Source organism: Mchenga conophoros, linkage group LG7 (genome assembly GCF_057382185.1).
Source record: "Mchenga conophoros isolate Kocher_MC1m ecotype Shallow Benthic linkage group LG7, M_conophoros_male_GT1.1, whole genome shotgun sequence".
Lineage (NCBI taxonomy): Eukaryota > Metazoa > Chordata > Actinopteri > Cichliformes > Cichlidae > Mchenga > Mchenga conophoros.
In genome coordinates, this window is record NC_140532.1 from 65302999 (window position 1) to 65325869 (window position 22871).

Below are 22871 nucleotides of genomic sequence, written 5' to 3' on the forward strand. Positions count from 1 at the left end.
CTAGAGCTAGTGTGCACCCCACACTAGAAACCATACGCTGACGGGTTGGAATAGCCATGGTCGCGTACCCCGCCTGAAAACCCTTCTCTTTCCCAACGCGACAAACATATTTTTTAAGCACTGTCAACAACATGTTACACAAACTGCTCTCGAGGCAATATTTCTGCATTTCGCATGCCATCAGTCCCAGCATTTACTTCTGCTTTTCGCCAAAAACACGGGAGGAATGAACCAAGAGAAAACTGGCTTCCTTTTATACAGACTGACGCTGCCCTGCAATCAATATGCAGGTGGATTCACAATTAACCTAGTTGCGTAGCCAAGAGCGAGCGCAGGAGAGAGTGAGGGTGGTATAGCAAGCGAGGGAGAGAGAGAGAAAGAGAAAGGCCAGTAGTCCATCCGGCTACATTAATAAAATATTATCTTTTTCCTCTTTGCCTCAGACAACAACCTCAGAACTGAAGTCAGGGCTCTAACACACAAAATGAAGCACAAACATGCTTCTTTTTGTTTGTGTCATTTATTTCTGATATTGTTACTTACAGACAGCAACAACAGCTGGTTATAGACAAACATTATGCCAGCTAATGTTAGCCTTGTGTGTCCTAAAAATGTCACTTTTTCCTCTGATAAACAGTGTTGCTTGTATTCTCACATCATATGAGAATTCATTAACTAAATGTCAGAGTTAAACAAGGTTACATCCACTTCAAAGACAGTTTCGCTAACAGCAGCTAACAGTGGCAAAAAACAAACAAACAAAAATGGTCTTAATGACAGAAAAGTTCAGCATATCCTCAACAACTCACCTGATTATCACCGTCATAGGTCAGAAGTGTGCTACTCTGAATCACTGACCCATATCAGACAAAGTTTTACAGCCTCTTCCAGAGTAAATAGATGTGGATGCTTCTCCCTCTGCATACTGACAGCTGAGATAAACCACTGTAAGTAGGATTATGCACTTTAACTGGGCAGGTTATTAAAACAGAGCTCAGTTGACTGCAATCTCCTGACATCTAACAGTAAAAGTTTTACTCAGTTCAACTTTAGGGATTTCAGTCTGGAGCCCTGTAGGATAGGTTGGCATAGGCTCCACCCCTAATCCCCCAATGATAGATGAATTAAAGTAGGTGTGCCTGCAAAGGCCGCTAGAGTTGCTTGGTACTAAGGTTCACCCAGTGGTAACTGAATTCGGTACCTCAACACTCTTATTAAAATTATCTTACAAATGATAAAATAGACTGTGAGTTACACACTGTCTAATAACATTATCAGCTGTCTTTAGTCACACAAACACGGAGATGCTGTTGGCAGATATGACCTCTTGTAGTTTGCACAGAAACAAAAACTATTTTTACTGTGTCTGCCCACTTTTTTCTATACTTGAAAATTCTCATAATTACCAGTGATGAGGATAGGCTTTAACATCGTGTGCCTCTGGGAAGGACAATGATATACCCAGATGTCTTCATCTCTCTACATGCACACATAAAATATTAAAGACATAAATCATACTGAAATTTAAGTATATGAATACATATTAATATTATAGTACTTGTTTAATATGAAGTGTTCTACTGCACTACAGTGTTGTTGAGTGAGATGCTAGTATTTTATTATTCTGTAATAATCAGGTAAATCTCTGTCCTTGGTTAATCGTCTCTAAAATGGGAAAATAAGAACAAATTTTTTTTTCGAGATCTGGGTGAAGGAAAACTGAAATAAAAGCATCAGTTTAAACAAAAAAGCAACCTCATTAAAATGAGATCACATTTGCTGTGATTTAGGAACTAAATTCACAGCTAAGGTTTTCTTTCTCACGAAATTACATTCAATTAAAATGGTAGTGATGTGGAAAATGGGAAAATAGAAGTGTCGTCTTGTAAGTGCATGTTTCTTGTTCAGTTCATTTGTACTTATTTTTGCTTGGTTTTTTATTTAAATTCAATCAATCTCTCATTTTTTTCATGACATCGAGATTTTAGATCTGGCTGGCTATGCTGTGATTGACTGATTTAAAAAAAGAAGCTCTTGTTTTTAATGGAAAATTTTTAAAGGGAAAAGGAGGAAAAGGATAAGAGACAAAAGCCATGCTAACTAGTGCTGTTGTGCTTTGATGTTAAAATTCACTATCTGTATATCTGTTTGTCAGATTAAAGTGAAATATAACCAGGTAACCGAAGTGATGTGTAACCACCCACCAGGGTGTGGATGTGTTAGAGAAGACAGCAGCGCTAAAGTTAGCCAAACTCACACAGGATCCAAAGGATCATGAGTAGCCCTGTGGTTTTTACACTGTGACTGATGACCACATGCTCGCAACTAATAGTTTACATGGATGTTAAAGACACAGAGCAATTCCTTTTCTCTGACCTTAATGCTAAATGAAAATCTGCTTGGACACAGCTCTACTTCACTGACTTGTTTTCAAAGAATAGAATTGATTTTAAAAACAAATGACATGTCTCAGTGCTTGTTGTTGCCGAATGTCTGGAGCAAATTCAATTTTAAAAAAATTGCGTTATTTATTCAGTAAAAACTGTGGAGCAGACAAGCTCAAGTGATGCTGTGCCTCCTGAAAATGTAATTTTGAGTTGTACTTTTCTTTATTGAGGTGTTTTTCATCGGCACATTTGTCAGTCTCAGGTTATGCCACGGTTCATTGTATTATTCTCAGTACCAGCAGCTCACAAATCAGCAAACACGGGAGTGGCACAAGTTAATTTGTTTTGCTCCAGATACATTTTTACAGGATATCTGCAGCCTGTAAAAGCCTGACACTGCTGAAGGTGACTTATTTGTGTGTGCACAGCAAATTCTGGACAACAGAGGGAAACTAACAAACACTGCACCCGTGTTTATTGGAAAAAATTGCAACTACGGCAATTCAGCGTGACAGAGTCTACAATTGAGTGCAAAGCAGGAGTCGGGCTGCGTATAAATCATCTCCCCTCACTCAGTCAGTTATCCTTCCTCCCTCCATCACCTGCTATGAACTCACCTGAGCTGCCGGCTGTGGAAAGCTCAACTCACAGCAAGGGTGCAAATGAACCAGATCACACACTGAGAGGCAGTGAGAGTCAAACAGCGGATTTCCTTGCAGATAGTTCAAACGAGGACATAAATGCAACGTGAACAAAAGCGGAGCATGAATAACCTCAGGCTGCCTTGAATGTGTGTTTGCCTTTTCAAGACCGACACCACAAACTCCTCTGTGTACCAGAGTTTTCTAGAGTCAAATGTGAGTTCATCTGTGCAACAGCTAAAGCTTAGTCTAAACTGAGTCGTGCAATGCAGCACTGATGAAAAGCACAGCAGCAAATCTACAATTGAATGGTTGAAAAATGAAAAAATCAAGATTCTGCAGTCGTTGCCTCAAGTTACTGAACCATAAAGTGTACTTAGGCTTTCACAGACTGCTTTTGCTTAGTTTTGGCTAAAAAAAAAAATATTAAAATGGTTTAAGGTTGTAGTTACTTATTACCTGTTAGTGTAGCATTAGGAGCTTTAATAATTGCATTAAGGACATTAAAAGCCTGATTTGTGCACTTGTTCAGACGCCTTCCTCCCGTCTTTGGTGAAAGAAGGTGATTCTGAAAACCAGCAACCTCATTTCCTGTCTTGACTTTCCCCAGTTAAAGGTTAAATAAAGACTAAAATAAAAAAATAAAAAAAACCTGAACAGCAGTGGACTGACAGCGTCTGACCTCACCGCCATGGGCTGAAAACACAGATCACTGCAGGCAGCCAAGGACAGGTGGAGGAGGAGGAGGATAACTGTATGGAGGCTGTAGACTAAGAGGAAGAAGATGAAAGGGAGGAACAGAAGATGGAGAGAGAAAGAGGCTGACAGCATTAAAAACAAATCTGTTGGCAGCCGGCAGATAAACGCTCCACTCACTTTACATCCACACGCTCTCTCTCTCATCTACTGTTTACCTCCCTCAGCCTTATCCTATCTCTGTTCACTAGTTTGCATCATCCTTTTGTCTTTCCTTCACACGTCTCCTCACTCGTGGCCCAATTTCCACATGATTTGTTTGTGTGGGGCAGCTCTGGTTGTGCTTCATGCATTGCAATTATGTACACTTATGCCTCTCAGGGGTTTGCCCTGTGCCAGAGTCTTTTTAGCTACAATTTCAGGATCAGAAAAGGAGGTTTAAAGACTAATTAAAAACTGTGATAGTTCCCAGTTTGTGCAGAGCTAAAGCCAGTCACTCCGTCCAAGGTGAAAAAGTACACCTGATCTGAAAAAAAGGACAACTTTAAGGCTAAAAAAAAGGACAGAAATGAATCCAACATGCAGTTCCTCTAATGTCCACTTGAGACTGTCTACGAAAGTGAGTCAGTCCGTGTAGACTTCCATGTCCAACTTTATAGCAGACAGAGCCGTGTTTACAGACTGCGACAAAAATGGTTTTAATTTTTGTGGATATACTTTTTTTAAAACACATCCATTTTAATAACGTGAGGCTTGAAGGTTGATGTCCTAATGGAGGGTCACACAGGCGGCTGTAGCTGTTTACTGTCTGTTGGGCTTTGTTGCAGCTAGTTGGAGTCTCTTATCTGGATGTCTGGACTGTGTTGGTGCCTTTTGAGAAGTAATATGGCCTCCTGTAGATTTAGTTGTAATAACAGACCATCCAAAAAGCAGCTTTGATCTGCATCTATTTTACACGTATACAGTTTATACTAACCCAGCTGGCTAGAATGAGTACCTTAGCAGCTGTAGCCTTTTCTGACACTAGAAATCCAACACAGGGGCAGCCAAAAAATAAGTTTGCATTTTTCGTAATGGCCAGTAGGGGGTGATAGTTTTGGTTACAGAAAATGTTTCTGTGTTTTTGTGGCTGTGGAGGTAGAGTGGATCGTTTACCAATGGGAAGGTTTTATCCAGGAAAGTTTATAAGGACGATTTTCCAGGATTTGCTCATTTGCTAACAACCTGTCAATCACAAAATGTGCAATTTCACAGATCCGCCCCTCGCTTGTCACACCTGGTTTCAAAACACTAACCTGGCAACAGTAATAGCACTCAGCATGCGCCTTCATATTTAACAGACCAGGATTACAGTACTAGTCAAGTTCACATTCGCTGTGTACATCTTTCATATACAGTCTGTGGTCTTCCTGCCAAGACTGAGCACCTTGTTTTTATGCTTTACCCATGGATCAGATGTCATTTTGTACAAAACTGTCCAGCATTAGAATATTTGAGCCTTTCAGTCAGTTGAAGAACAAAATATGACCCGTGCTGCATTCTGTGAAGATCCCCCCACAATAATCAGAAGTAATGTATTCATTTGTTTAGCTTCCTGAAGATTTACTGAAGTTTTTCAATGTTAGTCCGCCCTGCCTCACTCTGTAGGAAGCTAGGCAGGATGCAAAGCTGTGTCAACACTGCTGCCCTGTAAATATTTATAGGCGTTTATCTGCTGGGCTGCGGATTATCAGCTTAGTGTGGTACAGTAGCCCCCCGACCAACACAAGCACAACACGTTCACCTGTTACCCTGATGTGTTGTGACTGCAGGGACAAACACAGCGGGACGTCTGAGTGTGTTTCTGTGAGCGTGCAGATCATACAAACCCACAAATCAAGGGTGCTGATAATGCCCTAAAACATCTGCTGTATGCCTGAACTTTGCTTTCACTGCACTGAACTGTTTGTGTGACACAAAATAAAAACCAAAATGCTGAACTTTATTAGGAGATAAAAATAAAGTCTCTTTGAGGAGATGTCAGGTCTGTCAGGCACCGTCAGCGACGCAGGCAGTAAAGTTTCTGTTTAACGACACGATGTTCCAGCCCTCTTTGCACGAGGGCTGCTTGATATTTTTAGCTTCTCTTTTACCTTCCCCATCAACTTCAAACTCTATTGAATTCTAATAAATTAAAACTATCAGGTTCCCTCTCAGGTGGTTTCCATAGACATGAGCATTAAACACAAGATTCACAAACACTATTTATGTACTTATACGTATGTATAAGTCATCACTTATATTGCTTTTTAACCTTTATTTGCGTACTTATCGATGTAACAGTCAGTATAAAACTGAAGTTAATACAATAATACAGTATCCAGTTGTTAAGTGATGACATGTAATCCCTGGTTCATTAAAGCTGTTGTCATTTTAGTGAAGTGTTTTAATGCTTTGTATCTTGCTTTATTTAATCTGAAGCCCTGCCAAAAAATATTCAGTGATCAGTGCCGGCCTCTCTGGGTTTTTATTACCACTAGTTGTCTGCAGGACATCTTAAAGCTTAGTTTTTAAAACCTTATAATGTAACTACACCCCATTACCTCACAGATTACAAGACACCAAATATTTGAACGGGTCAGAAAAGAATCACTCTGAGGCTAACAAAGATATGAATGGGTACATGAAGCCAAGAACCAGGAATTTTAATATAGTGAGTAATCTCAACCATGCAGCAGTAGATTAATGACAGTGTATTATGACTAAGCTGATGGTGTGCATGGATCCTAACGTCAGTAACCATACTGTTGCTGTTGTTTAGTTTTTTGTCTTCATTTATGTCTGAAGTGATAGCAGAGCTGTTGGTTTTAATTTTTCAGAAACCCCTAATTCAGAACATGGTGTATCATCTTTAGGTGGAAACCAGTGAGATAACTTTATGTCCTGTTTTTCATGGATGCCTGGATGTTAAACTTGATGGTCACATCTGGTAGAGCAGCCACACTGATCACTTTATTAAGTATGAGAGAATTCAGACAGTTTTTAACTCTCAGTCATGCTGTAGAGTATTTTTGAGTTTGGGAACTGAAGAGTTTTGACCTGGAAACATCCAGGACCTGGAAGACATCAACTTAGGACTTGACTTAAGAGGCAGGTATGGACAAAAGTATTGGGTCACACCTCTTAGTCTTTGAATTCAAGTGTTTCCAGTCCATTTGCTACAGGTATATAAAATGAAGCACCTAGCCATTCATTCTGCCCTTAGAAACATTTGTGAAATATTTGGGTTGTTGTAAAGAGCTGGTGAATTGGAGGGTGGTGCTGTAATAGGATGCAACTGTTGCAACAGTTATTTCTCCTTCAGCTGTGAAAGTACGTAGGAACCACATCATCTCAGCCAGGAAACGTCAGACCACATAAAGTTGGGTTGCCGAGCACCAAAACACAGCAACAGTCACCTCCAGGTGCTTTTTTTCTTCTTGGGTTCTTGGGTGCATTTATTTTTCCCATTTTAATTTACAAAGCTATGAATGTGTATAAATTCGGCAGCAGTACACGCTCCTTGTGGTCATTGGATTCCATAGCTTCATGCAGCTTTGCTTCAGTTTCACTACTTCTGTTCTGGCCATCATAGCAGACGTACATTTTCAGCATTGGTGTCAAGAAATGGCACCTCACTAACTGTTAAAAAGCAGCAACCATTATTCCCAACATACGCTGCCATCCTCTGACACGTTACAAACACTAAATGTGCTGATGTGTGTGGCCTTCAGTCATTCATGGCTTCCTAATTTGGCATGAAATCCTCAAAACTGGGAGAAAACAGGCTCTAGATGGAGTTAAATTCTGAACCTGAATATCTCTGCATGTTTGTAGGTGCACACAGCTTCTTTCCCCGGCCTTTAAAGTGTAAATGATTTTTTTTCCCATGTCACAGAAGAACCTTTTAAAATGTACTGAGCAGACATATTTGTGTGTGTGTGTGCGTATGCATTTCTATTTGTGTGACAGTGAAAGAGATGAAGTGTATTCATGTTCCCCCTGCAGTCATTCCCCCTCCAGCTGTAGATGGCTGCTGTGATAGGCAGCAGAGGTTGGCAGCGAGAGGAAAGGCTTCTCCTCATCCTCGCAGTCGCTTCCTCTATCGTTCCCTGCATCAAATTGGAGCTGTCAGTCAGCTCTCACCCGCAGCACAGCACACTCTATCAGACCGCAACAACCGCGGGAAAAAACACGGCATCAGCGAGCGGCGACATAACACCAAAAGGGAGAAGGTGCAGCGAGTGCTGAAAGGAGGGCATCTGGGATTATTTGATGAAATGAAATCAGTGCTGGTTATCCGCTTATAGAAGATAAATCACTCTGTCCTTTAGAAAGTTTCATCTCACCTCCAGCAGGTAACGCAGCCCGACAGAGGGAGCAGCTGCAACTGATTTAAGACCAAATTCACTTTCAGCTGACTTTCAACTGCAGCTACATACAAATGGCACAGCTTTCATTCTCAATTAATTTCCTTATAAATCAATTTGATACTTTCATTACAAGTAAGGAGAAAAACTAGGCTGTATGAAAACTTCCTTCAGGGGGAGGTTTTAAACACTTGTGTTATCCTGCTGTGTCTTAAAATACAGCTTTAAATTGAAGTTTTTCTTTATTTTCTACCATATATATCCTGGAATATGACAGATGTGTCTCATATTTTAAATAACAAGGCCAGCAAGTAAGTGTGAGCCAATCACTCTAAATGCTCATGGTCATTATATATGGTCATTACAGCTGCTGTCCTAACCTACGGTTTGCAAGAGGCAGCCAATCAGAAGGAAGTTAGGACCACAAGACGACTTACATATGTATGATTTTGAAGTCTGATTCATGCAAAGCTATGCTGGTAAAGTCCAAGAGTCCCCTTTGATAAATAGGTGTTGCATTACTATATATTTTACTTAATAGTTTCCAAGGTAACGGTTGTTAACACACACACCAAAATAAATAATGGCGTACCATCTAAAATAGTCACGGTTTTGAATTCCCAAATTTAGAAACTCATAAGCAAAACATTTTAGAAACAGAAGTGATTATGCTGTGTCATGAGAAAAGCGTTGGTTCTCTGGGTGATGCACAACAATTAGTTTGGACATTTGTGGGGAAAAAAGTATTTTTCCCAAACACCCTGTAAATGCTGGTTGGTATGTTCTGTATACTTCCTGTCAATTTAAGAGTGTTTTCACAGCTGCACCTGAACTCTGGTTTATTTTCCCTATTTGAGAAGGTATAAGAGGAATAGGAGGGTAACAAGACACAGCTGTGGACAGTCAAGACAGAGAAGGGAAAAGTAAAACTAAAAACGCGACACCGGAGCTAAATAACTACCTAAAGCAGGACGTAAGAAGCAAGAACAGGGAAATTCAGAATAAACTAGAAAGACTGAATAAACTCAGAAACTGTAATTAAGGACTAGTTGATAAAACTCAAAATGGACTCAAAAACTAGCATAAGAGCTAAACAGGCAACACTTTAATAAACAAGAACTTTCAAATCAAACTGGAAAAAGCTACAAGTTCTAATCTCATCAGCTGATTTGGATGCAAACGAAGACCAGCCATGAGGAATGCTTTGCATTAAATGAGTCTTACATGAATGTCAAGTTCGCATCAAGTTATCCAATAAGCTATATATCTCTGCTTGTTTTTACAAACATCAGTCTTACTGTTGAGCTTCATTGCTCCTGTTACAATCATCAATCATTAAAATAATAAAAAAGTAAAAAAAAGACAAAACAGAAAAGAAACTGGGCTTCCTGTACAGAATGGCAGCATCCCATCATTCTGATGTGTTGTATTTCACATACAGTTCAGAAAGAACTGCATAAGTGCATGCATGAAAAATAAACTATAAAATATATAACTTTTAGAACATGTTCCCGTCCAAATATTTACAGTTTAGCCTGTATGGATTTGTATTTTACAAACCGCTGGACAGCATCGCTTTTAACAAACAGGAGGAGAAGGTGTAGGTAATGTTTTTAGCAGGATATTACTTCAACTTTGGTTCTCTAAAAATCTAATTAATATCCTGCTAAAGCAGTGAGTTAAGCACGACGGGAACATTTTAAAATAAAATACAGTGTGAGTGTTTATGGTGACGAAAGAATATGGAACATTCCTTATTAATGGGGTTTTAATAGTTTGGAGTAATGATGCAGCTCTTTGGCATAAAGCAATGCAATGTACTCAAACAGTTTCACTTGGATGCATTCAGTGTTGGTTTGTCTCTGTGTGTGAGATTTATTTGAAAAGACTCTTAACCTTTAAATACTTTTTTATTCATGCAACCTACCCTAACCTCAGCCTTCTATACGCGTTTGCATCTGAAAGTATTAAAAGGAAATTTGGTTTTTAATTGGGAATTAAACTCAAAGATCACAAAATCATTAAAGCATCATAAAAAAATCTATACAAATAGTTTGAGGAGAAGTTATTGGTTCAGCTTCTCAATGCAGATTAATAGAGCACATTAGTGCCTCATAGTTTGGTTTCTCATATCAGGAATGAAGCATTCTTGCAAGAAGATGAACGAGAGGAGCTGAAGGACGACTCATGACCTGTCCACTTGAGCAGACTGTCCTGTTGTCTCTGCTCTTTAGTATTCAGGCCTGTAATTGGATCACAGTGATGCTCTACGAGTTGTATGTCATCCTCATATTAAACCTCTTCCTCTATTAGTTTAATTGGCATATTCAACCTCTGAATGGAGGGAGCAGTGTGACGGTTATTTGAACTAAATCTTAACATCAGACCACCTGCAAATATTTAGTCAGGAAATGTATTAAATCTACTTTCCATGCACCATCAACACAGGAGCACCTCAGGGATGTGTCCTCTCGCCACTGCTCTACTCCCTCTACACTTCAGACTGTGTGGCCACCCATGGCTCCAACACCATTGTGAAGTTTGCTGACGACACAGTGGTGTTGGGTGCCATCTCCAACAACGATGAGGCGGCCTACATGGATGAAGTGAAGAATCTGGCATCGTGGTGCCAGGACAACCACCTCCAGCTGAACGTCAGCAAAACCAAGGAGCTGGTGGTGGACTTCAGAAGGGGTCAGCACAGAGACTACAAGCCCATTATCATCAATGGAGCTCCAGTGGAGAGGGTGCAGTCCTTCAAGTATCTTGGTGTCCACATCTCCTCAGACCTGACATGGGCTGCCCACATTCAGGTCCAGACCAAAAAGGCTAGGCAGCGCCTGTATCACCTACGACAACTGAGGAAGTTCAGGGTCTCTCCAAAGATCCTCAGGATTTTCTATATAGGCGCTGTGGAGAGCATCCTCACACAGAACATGACATCGTGGTTTGGGAACAGCTGTGTGAAGGACCAAAAAGCTCTCCAGAGAGTGATCCGTACAGCAGAACGCTGCTGCAGGATTGCTCTCCCCCCGCTTCAGGACACCTACACCAGGAGATGCCGGACTAGAGCAGCGCAGATACTGAAGGACCCGTCCCATCCTGGCAACAAACTGTTCCAACTTCTGCAATCTGGTAGAAGGTTCCGCATCTTCCGGGCAAGGACAGAGAGACTCAAGAGGAGCTTCTATCCCCAAGCCATCCAGGCCCTAAACACACACACCCGCCCTCTCACATCATCTATAATTGACTGAGACAGGACTCTCTTCCAGACACTAAACCAAGGCACAATGTACATTCCAATTCCTTTAATTTTAAATATGTTTATATTGTCTATCCTGTAAAATAGTCAGATATCTATTCATATTAATGTACAGAATTCACCTGCTTGCTGCTACTACTGCACATTCACCCAGTATATATATATATATATATGTTCTTCCTCTACACCCCCCCCCCCCCCCCCCCATAATTTTTGCACATGTCGAGGAGCGTGTCAGGCTACATTTCACTGTGTGTTATACTTGTATAACTATGCATGTGACAAATAAAGAACCTTGAACCTATGTTGCATGTATTCCCCGTGTTTTCCTTATGTTTGCCTTTCATATTTGCAACAAATAGGTAAACGGGCAGCTTTGTTGTAGACCACATGGCCACTGGTTTTCGAAGCCTCAACATTAACACTTTGGTCACCAATGTTTTGGGTTATTGGAGGTAGAAGTTATCAAATCTGGACAAAGGATGACTTTGTTGGTTACCGCAGTCTGTATCCATAAAGACACAGATAGCTGCTAATTAGGGCTAAATAACAGAATAAAATCTTGGACTTTGATTCACCAAAACTTGAGCACAGGCTTCCTCATGTGAGTGCATGGGCATATATCAAGGAGAGACCACATCAGGTACTCTACAGATGCACGGTGCACAGTAGTAGAGTCATATCTTCTCGTAGAGTCAGCTGTGCAGAGGGACATTTTTTAGAGCACTGAGGTGTTCACACAAATGCTTTGAGAGAGGTGTAAAAGAGGCCAGCTGTCTACCTGGACGACCACCAATGAGCAAAGATGGAGGTTTATAACGTGAACGTCAGCCACCTTATAATGCAAACCCTTCTGAGACACCTGTGTGACCTCAAACACTCGCACGATGGTAGGCTGGGGCACCGACTCCAAAATGATTCTCCTATTTGTTCTGATGAGTTTTTGGTTTGTCTTTGATTTTGGTCGTCAGATATTTAAATTAACCTTGAGACTTTTTTTCTGCAGATCATAACAGAAATCTCTCGGTCACTCAGACATCTTACTGACGCAATACTGAAGCATCAAATGTGGATTAATCCACCACTTAAATTCACTGATTCCTCCAGATTAAGAAAAATAGCTGCATTAGGAAATTATTGACTGTTGTTTTTAAATGAAGGTATATATTTTACAAGTTCATTCTAAAGATTTGTGTTTGGAGTTGCAAGCCAGAAACATTGCAGGGAAAGTTCAGAGAAATAAAAGCCTTTAAAAAATAAAAAGATTATTCTTTGTTTCCTCTCCGCTTTCTGCTTTTAAAACTTTAATAACAAAGATTTTTGTGTATAAAAATGACTTCAAACAAGCTGCTCTTCATAAAGATGAACTCTGCTCACAACATAAATTTGCCTTCATTTCATTGTAACAATAAAGTAGCCGAGATGGAAACGAGCAGCATGACGCTACCGCCTCAGGCACTGGTGCATCATGGGACTCTGTCTGCGAGGGTGTGAGTATTTAAAGCTTGCATGTGTGTGTGTTTATTTTCAGTGCGTTTGACTATCAGCGAGTTCCCTCTTCGGTCCCTGCGGATCCCAGTCCTGTAAAACAGCCCCGCCCTTCGTCTTCGTCATCTTCCTCCTCTTCATTGTCCAAAGCGGCTCTGAGAATGAGGAGCAGCAGGCCGTCCAGAAGGAGCAACAACACACACACCTCCGCCTCCAGCAGCAAATGTAAGAGGATGCTGTGCTGATAGAAAAATGACTTTGAACTTTTAAAGTTTAAACAATTTCAGATACAAAATTACAAGGTTTATATTTCTGGTATTATTTATATTATAGGTCAGTTATAGGGTGATGTAGCCGTGGATATTAGCTCTAAGTAAATGGCATTAAAGTACAAAACTTAACCCCAAATAATTGAACAATACTGGCAGTGGACATGCTTAATTTTCTATATTTAAAGTGGTAACATTTCACTATTTTGATATTTATGCACATTCTCATATCCTGCAAAAACAAAGAAAATTAGTTTTGTCTCCACCAGCTTGGAAGTGGTGAAGATGTGTGTTTAACCTCTATGTTTGTGTTTAGCAACATAAAAACCCAGTTTTTCATTTGTTTGGAGCCTTGGGCGGCCGTGCATCGCTTCCTCTTCACCAGCTATTTTCAAACTCTGTTGAAGGCCCATTTTTCCGGCCTGCACATGTGTAGTTGAGTGGCAGTGATCACAGTGATCTTTCACCTTGGATTTCATTCAGCTTAAATTCAGAAAGGAAAGATGGTTAATAGGACAGGTGCTGAGAAAAGGCTCCAGTCACACACCTACTGCCAACTGCCTGGCAACCATCAGTCGCTAGGGGAAAATGAGTATTCCCTGATCAGCGAGTGGTTGCAGGAGGCTGTTTGCTGGTAGTGAAAGAGTGAATTCAATTTTATTTATATATCATCAAATCACAACAACAGTGCCCTCAAGGTGCTTTTTCCTGTAAGGTAAAGACCCGAGAATAATATAGTGAAAACCCAAACAATCAACCCCCTTGCCCACCATGTTCAGATACAGAAACTTATAATCAGCATGTTTGACCAATTACTATGATCCTATGATTCCTATGATCAAGTTGTATCCTTGTTTGATTTAATTGTCTTTATTCTTTTCCTCTTTTTTGTGTAAAAACGTGGTCTTTTCGATGTATCATTTAGACACTCCTGAAATAATCACATGGCGCTCATATCTATAAGTGCAGAGTCCTTCATAATGCACTTAAACAGGTGCTGCACTTTCAGAGAGTGAGCTCAGTAGGCTCGTCATGGCAGTTTCTGTTAACCAAAGACAGAAAGTCTCCATCAAACATGTGGATTTTTGAAATCACTTAATAAGCGTGTTTGTTTACAAGGCAAAATAAATAAAGTAAAATAATACTGTGCTTAGCACTTGCCTGTTAACTGTACATATGCGTTCTTTTACCTTCACAGCGCCTAGTTGTCACAAACTGTTCCGAGTCTTCTTCTCTCGCTTTTCCAGTAAACTGTTTTTCATGTCCCAGAGAGACGTGCACTTTATCCATCCACTGAGAGCTACATGACCGTTAAACCTAATGAAAACATCAGCAAACATTAAATCCAGAGTCGTGGCTGTAACTCTGCCGAGGGTAAAGGACGAAGGGAAATACTGTGGCACGAGAAGTTCAGGAAGTTCAGCTGTTAAAAGGCTTTTATCGAAAAAGGGCAGAGACACCAACTCCCCGCTACTGTCAGAGGACGATACGCAGGGGTGTTTAACGCCACATCCCTCACCAATTAACGGCTTTTAAATTTCAGACCCACACATGAGCCTCGGCCTTGATGTTCACATTTGTACACAGTTGTGATGTTCAGCCTGTTTCCCCCCCCCTTTAAATCTGCAGCTCCTGTGGAAACCTGCTGCACTCTGAGGATATTTCCTCTCCAAAACCCTGTTTCATGTTATCTCCCGCCTGTGTGACAGCTCATCTCGGTGGTAAGGCCCCAGGGTGCTGGAGAGAAGGCGGGTGAGGGGGGGTGCTCCAGATGGTCTCTTCATTAAAAGCTTCTGTACCGCAGGGCTCTCCTCTCCTGCTATAACCCAGCCGAGCCTATCAGCTCTCACAATTAGACCGAGTTAATAGTGCATGGAAAATAAGAATTGTTTATACTAGTTTATTACAAGCCTTAATAGTTTTTACTGCGCCCCATCACAAGGAAATTAGATTGCCTTTGCAAGCTTCAGAGGTCGAAAAGCTTTCAGGATTGAAGTAGTTTTCAGGGTCATTTGGAGAGCTGTGTGCAGCAGAGTCAGTCCATTACGGAGCACAGCGAGGGCGAGGGCTCATGCAGCTGAAGAAGGCGGCAGCGCAGCGCTAAGAGTAACTGATGGTGCAGGAGCGCGGCCTTGACGACTGCACGGGTCACTGAATGACACTCGAATCTGCATGGAGCTGTAAAATCCTACTGCGGTCAGCGCTGACTTTTGAGTTTGCATCGGCCCACTTATGAACAGAAAATGACCCTGAAACACATCAGCGCAGCAAAGACAGAAGAAGAAAAAAGGACTGCTCAGAGTTGTTTTACATTACATGTTGGTTTCTGTTGTCATTTGTGGGCTCAGACCATCTACCAGTTGTTGATTCTCTCTGTGGGAATGTGGATTACAGAGGTTCATTAAAACTGTTGCTGATGAGATTTGAGATTTTCTTCCACACCCAGCTGCAAAGAAACATTTCTTTATGTCGCTGGATTTATGCACGCTGATATTGAAACAGACAAATCACTGCTGTCTAAAATGTTTTTGTCTGCTGCAGATTTGTCTAGACTGGCACTAAGATGCCCCAAACATGGCAAGACAAAGGGGTGTACCATCTATTTTTCTTTAATTTCCCTTTTTACACCCTTCTCTAAGCCCTCACTGTACTTTGTGTGTGTCAGCGCTAGGATATCAAATAATTTAAATTAAACCCATGTTTTTATTAGGGGTGCAACGATACACAAAATTCACGGTTCGGTTCGATACTTTGGTGTCACGGTTCGATATTTTTTCGATACAAAAAAATGTTCATGCCTTTTTAATTTGTCATTTATTAAAATTATAAATATATTTTTTAACTCAAAAGTACAGTTTTTAAATTTAACCCTAACCCTTGTGCGCGTTTTTTATTTTGACAGCGAATGCGCACCTGCGGACCACTTATGTGCAGCCCTGGTTATTTAGCTCGTCATATTGCAGCCACAGAAATTATTTTGTCCATGAAACCATAAAGCTGCACTTTCTTTTTGCCTTATAGTCTGATTTGTCATAACTTTTCCGTTTTGTGGTAAGCTTTTCTTTGGCTGTCACTTCTTCACCCTGACCTGTCTTATTTGGCTCAGCAGAACTAAAATATATATCATGCTGCTTTTACACACGCACTCACATAATGCTCAGCGATTCTCTGCGCGATCAACCTCTCACATGTTTAAGCTTGCTGCGGGAGATTTCACTTGTCATGTTTGCATAGTAAGCTAACGATTAATAAGACGATGTCAGAGGAATTGGTGCACAAATTATCATCACTCACAGATCAGTGCTGTCGCTCTCTATACACAGTTCGCACGATTGCAAAGTGAAAGCAAAAAACAAGCGCAAATTCAAACGCGATTTCAATATGTCACATATTGACAGTGGCTCACCGATGCCAATGACATAATTACCCAGCTACATTTCCGAAAGAATGCAAAAGCATTGACATAGATTTTTCCTTCCTACAATAGCCGGACGGGCAGGGCAGAGATAGATTTTGGTAGCCCGACTGGAAAAATCGCTAGCCCCGGGACGTCGGGCTAGCGATATTGCGAGCCCTGTATCTGATTGAGGAATCACTCATCTTTGGAAAAGAGAGTTTATTACAGAGAAATGGCTCTTTCCAAAATAAAAGCTATACTATACGCTTCTTCTGGGCTATATTCTCAGCAGCATATTAAACATATCAGGTCCCCATAAGGAGAATCATGTGCTAACAGCTGTCTAAATGACTCGGCTAAAGTTAGTAGCATGCTTGTTGTTTTTGTCTTTGTACTAGGATGATGTCGGCGTAAATGTGCAGTCATATTCGTTGTGTTCCCACTAGTGCTTTCAGGTTAATCTCGTTGAAATGACCTTAACGCCACAACACGGCAAATCTCCGTTAACGAGCTACCCCTGATCGCCCCGTGCATGGGACTAGACGGCCAACACGTTAACAAGCTAACTGCGCTAACACACTAGCTCCCACCAATGTAATTGAGCATTGCGTGGCACATCCGACATACTGTTTTACTTTAGTCCATGACTCACTTACCTTCAGGGTCATACGTCACATGAAAACCAAAATAATTCCAAACGCCAGATCTGAATGAGGGTGGGGGAGGTTCAATTTGCCATGTTGCAAGGAGAGCTTAACTTCTGTCTCACTAGCTTGCCCTGCGCTCTTCCTTCTGACTATGCTGTCTGTGTGGAGCGCTCAGTGGATCTGCGCTCGACAGTGCAGCCTAGGCGGAGTAGTCGAACGCAGATTCACTGAGCGCTCCACACAGACAGCATCGTCAGAAGGAAAGTTGATAAAATAAATTACAAATGTTGTATTGTTCGATACATATGCGTACCGAACCGAAAGCACTGTATCGAACGGTTCAATATCGATACGAGTATCGTTGCACCCCTAGTTTTTAATAACTAGTGTCACTGTCCACGTGTTATGTCTTATCTGTACACCACATAAATTTCAAATGCAGGTTTGACATTAAACTGCAGGTCCAGGATTCAAACCCAGATTTAGCTTTATGTTCTAAACAACTCCACATTTGTTGCTTATAGGTTTTTACATGCATTCATTTGCATACTAAAAAGCTGTGTGTATTCTATGTTATGCACCCTCCTCTTGTGTTTGTTTCCTCATTTCCTTTTTCCTCTCTCACAGATCTCTCACAGTGTAACAGAGTAATTGATAAACTGTTCTGCCTCTATTTAAAGGAGGCTGAGAAAAGGGTCTCTTTCCCTCTCCCAGACCAAGCAGCTCTTCGGCTTCCTCAGATCGATCCCTGCCTCTTTGTGGGGATTTACTTCCTTTGCTTTTGACATGAATGTTCTGGTTGTCTGTTTTTCACAGCTTTATTTGCTTGTTTAATGTTCTTACCCCATTAGCTTAGGGAGGGAAGTTCTGGGTTCTACATTTCACATGGTGGTTGGTGCAGACAACTTCTACGTTTAGGTCATTCTGCTTCCTGTTGAACTAAAGGAACCTTGTTAGTAAACCAAATCTCAAGTGCGGTCACTGAGGCAGCTTGAGCCTTCATCTTCTCAACACTTGACAACATGTAAATAAAGCCATGCATTAGCCGGTCACATTCACATAACTTTATCCGTTGATTTTAACATAGAATACTTTTTAACCTGAGTAGTCGTTATAGCCTCATGCGTCAGTCTTTATTTTATTTTATGCATCATGAGCCAGATTAATCCCCCTCTCTTTCTTACATCTCTCCCTGTCTCTGCAGTGAGAATGGCAGAGCTTCTTTCCATCAAAAGGGAGCTGACAGTGATCAAGGTTCAGATCGATGGCCTGCTGGACTGCGTAGACAAGATGGACAGACAGAGGAAGGATGGCTCAGGTAGAGACAAAGAACTGTGCTGAAAATAATAATAATAAAATTTAATCCTAACGCCTTAATTGCAATTATTTTCAAAATTAGAGCTGCTGTATTTAGTCTGTGTGTGAAGCAATATTTCTGTGTGGAGTTTGTTTACACAGCCCGTGTTTGCATGGGTTCTGTCTAGATACTCCAACTGCCACTCACAATCCAAAGACATCAGTTAGTGGGGTTAGGTTAACTGGTGATTCTATATTGCACATAAGTGTGAATGCCAGATTGGTGACCTAAGCCTAAGATGGGCTCCAGCCCCTCTGTGACCCTGATAAAGATAAGGAGAAGAGAATGGATGGATAATTAGCTTCACCCCAAACCTTCCCTTACTTCCATGTCTTCCGCATGAGTCATCTGCTACTGAAGACCTTGACTTTTCACTTGACTGCTACACGTATTGCTTCCATTTTGAAATGCATCAACTGACCCCCAGACCGCACATCATAGATAAAATTTGTCAAGGTGCTGTAGTGGTAAGATCTATCCATCTATTTTCTTTAATCCCCCCATGGTGCTGGAACTTATCCCAGCTCCCACAGGGCAAGAAGCGGGGTACACCCTGGACAGAGACACAGACAGCCATTCACACCCACATTCATATGGTCGATTTAGAATCACCTGTTAGCCTAGCACTACTAAGTGCATGTCTTTGGTCTGCGGGAGGAAGCTGGAGAGAACCCCCACAGACACAGGGAGAACATGCAAGCTCCACACAGAAAGGCCCTGGCTGCACAGTGGATTCAAGTCCAGGTCCCCTGGAGCTTCCCTGGAGGACTGATTTACAGTAACTATAGACTGTATATAAGTAGCAGTCAGGTGTTTCCAATCAAATGTACTTGATTAACTAAACATCAGTAAGTGTGAACACGTCTTTGGCAGTTTGCTGGTCTGCAGCATTCAGGTGTTGATGTAATGTCACAATCTTCCCAGGACTGGATGTCCCAGAAAATTCACCCCAAGGTCAGACTTGACTTCAAGAAGTCAGGCTGGCTTCTTCTGCCTGTTTGAAATCAATGAAATCAATCTCCTAAGCCCATGACAGTCTAGTTGTTGTCTTTGGTGCTTTGCCAGAATATGAAAATGCCTGTTAGCAGGAATGTAAAACCAGGCTTTGAAATATATTCAGGACTACATTTCTGTTTACAAACGAATGAGAAACATCTAACGTATTCAGTCTCGGTCATTACTTTAGAGGTGTTTGACACTGACACGCATCCCGTTTTTATTAAATGCCTATATCAACCTCAAACATCAGACTGATCCAGGTCTAATCCTTCCTGAACTCTAAATTTGAGTTTATTACGGCAAATGATCCGTCGGAGCGTTCGGTGATGCAGAGAGAGTCGCTGTGTTTACCATCAGATGTGAGCCGGCTATCATACTGCATCTGTGAGTAATGGTTCAATGACAAAACTGCCACCAGTGGAGCGTGGATTATGACAGTGAGGTAAACAGCGATAAACACGGTCCTCATAACCTTTCATAAGCTCCCCTTCAGCGCTCAGGAGTTATCGTGCCGTCCCTGTGCATGTGTGTGTGTTTGGGTTTTATCTCCTCGGGTTGATAAATAGATGAGGAAATTATCCGATGTGACACGTTGACGGTCTTCAGTTTTTTGCGATTATTTCCTAGAAATGTGTTCCAACACTCAAATGAGAACTTCTCTCGCACACGTGCAGTGAGTCGTCGAAGAGGGAGGTAATACTGCGGGTATTCGAGTTATGAGGGTTCAAATTCACTACAAAACTGACATTTTTAGAGGTTTGCATTAGATCTGAAAATGTTTCAAATAAAAATTTAAATTACAATATTTTGTTGTGACATGACTTGTGATTTTGCTTTAATGAGACCTAAAATCATCCATAACCACGTCTCGACACTGTTGGACGTCCACTTATTTATCGACAGAGAACTGTCACAGTGACTACTCTCTGTATAATGAGGAGAAATTAAAGGCTTAAAGAAAAAAATTGTTAGAAAAGGACTGTATTTAAAAGATGGATGTAGCCACGGCAACACCCCATTTGGTTTCTGGACTTTGAAGTATCAGTGTTAGCATTTTGACATCCTCCACCAAAAGCGATCGTATGAAATCAGGGATGCTATTGAAACGTGTTCTGTGATGTGACAAATCTGATGGACGAATCTGGGTTAGGTGAATGGAGAACATTACCTGAAAGACTGTGCCAACTATAACGTTTGGTGGAGGAGAGATAACGCTGCGGGGTGTTCTTCTGGAGTTGACCTGGGTCTCTTAGTTTCAGTGAAAGGAAAACGTAATGCCTCCACTTACCGAAACTTTTTGGACAATTCTGTGCTTCTGTGTGTGAACAATTTGGGGATGGACCACCTTTGACTCTGCCCCAGTGCAAAACAGAGGCTCATAAAGACACACCTATAGGATCAACTCGAAAATCAGTGTTTGTCTTTTCAAATGTTCTTCTAAATGGGCAGAAGTCCCCACACGCACTTCAAAGTCTTCTCAAAGGAGTGTTGTAGCTGCAAAGGGGAACCAACTCCATATTAATACCCAAGAATAGATGTAGCATTTAGGTGGCATGATATTGTGTGTGTGTGTGTGTGTGTGTAAGAGTGTCCTGAGAGCAGGGAGCCCAGTGTGTCGGATTCCTCTCGCCGAGGTTCAGTCAGCAGTCTGGAGCGAGAGAGTCCGGAGCCAGGGGAGGCCAGTGAGGACGAGCCGCTGCACTACCAGCACTACTACCCCTACAGCTACACCCACAGGGTAAATATACGCCCCTGCTTCCCCACAGCTACACCCATGCTACCATTGACTTACAGAATCAATATCAATCAATTTCACATACAGCCAAATTTTAGCTTTGCCTCCCGATCTTCAAATAGCTCCCAGCTTTCAGACACAGTCTCATGCTGAATAAATAGGAGTTTGTTTTCTTCTTTTAATGATATTAAACAGCTGTGGCATCACACAGCAGCAGGAAGCAGTTAACGCAGGTGTTACGGCAGCAGGGACTCCATCAGTTACTTTCCTGACGTTTCACTGTGGTCTCACAAAACCAGCTTGAACGGGTTTCAGTACAACAGCTGATGTGCTGTGCTTACACACAGCGATTATTCTTCAGTGCGCTAATATTTGCAGTAATGGTGTGACATTGCATTCACTGAACTCATCTAATTGCCTAAGTAAATGAAAATAAGACAGCAGATGGTAAGCCTAATAAAAAGTAATTACAGTAATACATTTGCTCAGTGGTTCTCCAACTTTTTTATTTATTTTTTTATTCCTTTTTCTTCTGCCTGTAGTCTTCTGGGGAATGTTCCCTTGTCACAAATTCCAAATTAAACCCTTTCCCATGGCACAACAGTACTGGATAAACATATATTACTCACTCTATATACCACCACTCCTACTGTTGCCACTACTGCAGAGCAAATATGGAGTATATGGAGCATAGTTTCAGTACAGACAGTTCACAAAATAAAGCTCAGCCATAATCCTGGCAGATGGAACAATCTCCTACAGACCTGTTGACATTCATTGATTTATAGTGACTTGTTTAGAAAGTCTCAATCCAATCAGCAAGCCTCTTTGCAACCGACCTCCAGATACTCCATTCATGCACTTCCTAACTTAATCATTTATGGAGCTGTTGTTATGGCTGCCCTCTCTATTCTGTGCTGAGGTCTTGCTGCTCCCCTCAGAGATATACCACCACTATAAATGTCTGCCACTGGTAGCGTCTTTTGTCAATAGCGGTCCTGACAATTAATATATAGGCTCCTCCATGGAATACGTATCACTATTACTCACCCATTCTACTACACAGGATAAATATACCTTCACAGGGTAAACACACAGTATGTTTTTCCCTTTCAGTTACTTTATAGGATGAATTTAGCTACCCATAGTGTAATTTTACATGCCTGCTACCATCACTGCTAGTACAGATGTTTTACTACTACCCAAACAAGTTAAAGCCTTTTAATACTCAATCACTATCCCACAGAATGCATAAGTATCCCTATTACACACTAAGCTAGTCAAACAAGACGATGTACCTCCCACAGGGTAACCTCAACAACCTCTGGGGTGGCCAGCTCTGCAATAGCAGCTAATGCAATGCTGCCCTCTTGTGGAGAATTGGCTAACTCTGACTCAGGTGCGTTAACAAAACTGTCAAAACTCTCAGAATTATTTTTCAGTGTTTCACTAGTTATTATGGAGATTATTTTAATAATCAGTCAAACATTTCTTTTGCCAAACAGAAAGTAAGAAGTAAAAAATAATGTCCGCCACGATTTCCATATATCCAGTTAGAGTTTGAAAAAACAAACAGTTCATCTGTCCCAGTCCATCCTTTCACCT

General features: G+C 41.3%; 1 protein-coding gene across 2 annotated transcripts in view; it reads left to right on the top strand.

The window, feature by feature from the left end:
• Window positions 1-22871, top strand: part of LOC146571574 (RNA-binding protein Raly-like) — a 79702-nt gene that overhangs the window by 51383 nt on the left and 5448 nt on the right. For both annotated transcript variants that reach the window (XM_085280815.1, XM_085280816.1), the window contains exons 4-6: window positions 12906-13087; window positions 18380-18493; window positions 21118-21269. In XM_085280815.1, the coding sequence (XP_085136941.1) occupies window positions 12906-13087; window positions 18380-18493; window positions 21118-21269 (448 nt within the window). The remainder of the gene's footprint in view (window positions 1-12905; window positions 13088-18379; window positions 18494-21117; window positions 21270-22871) is intronic.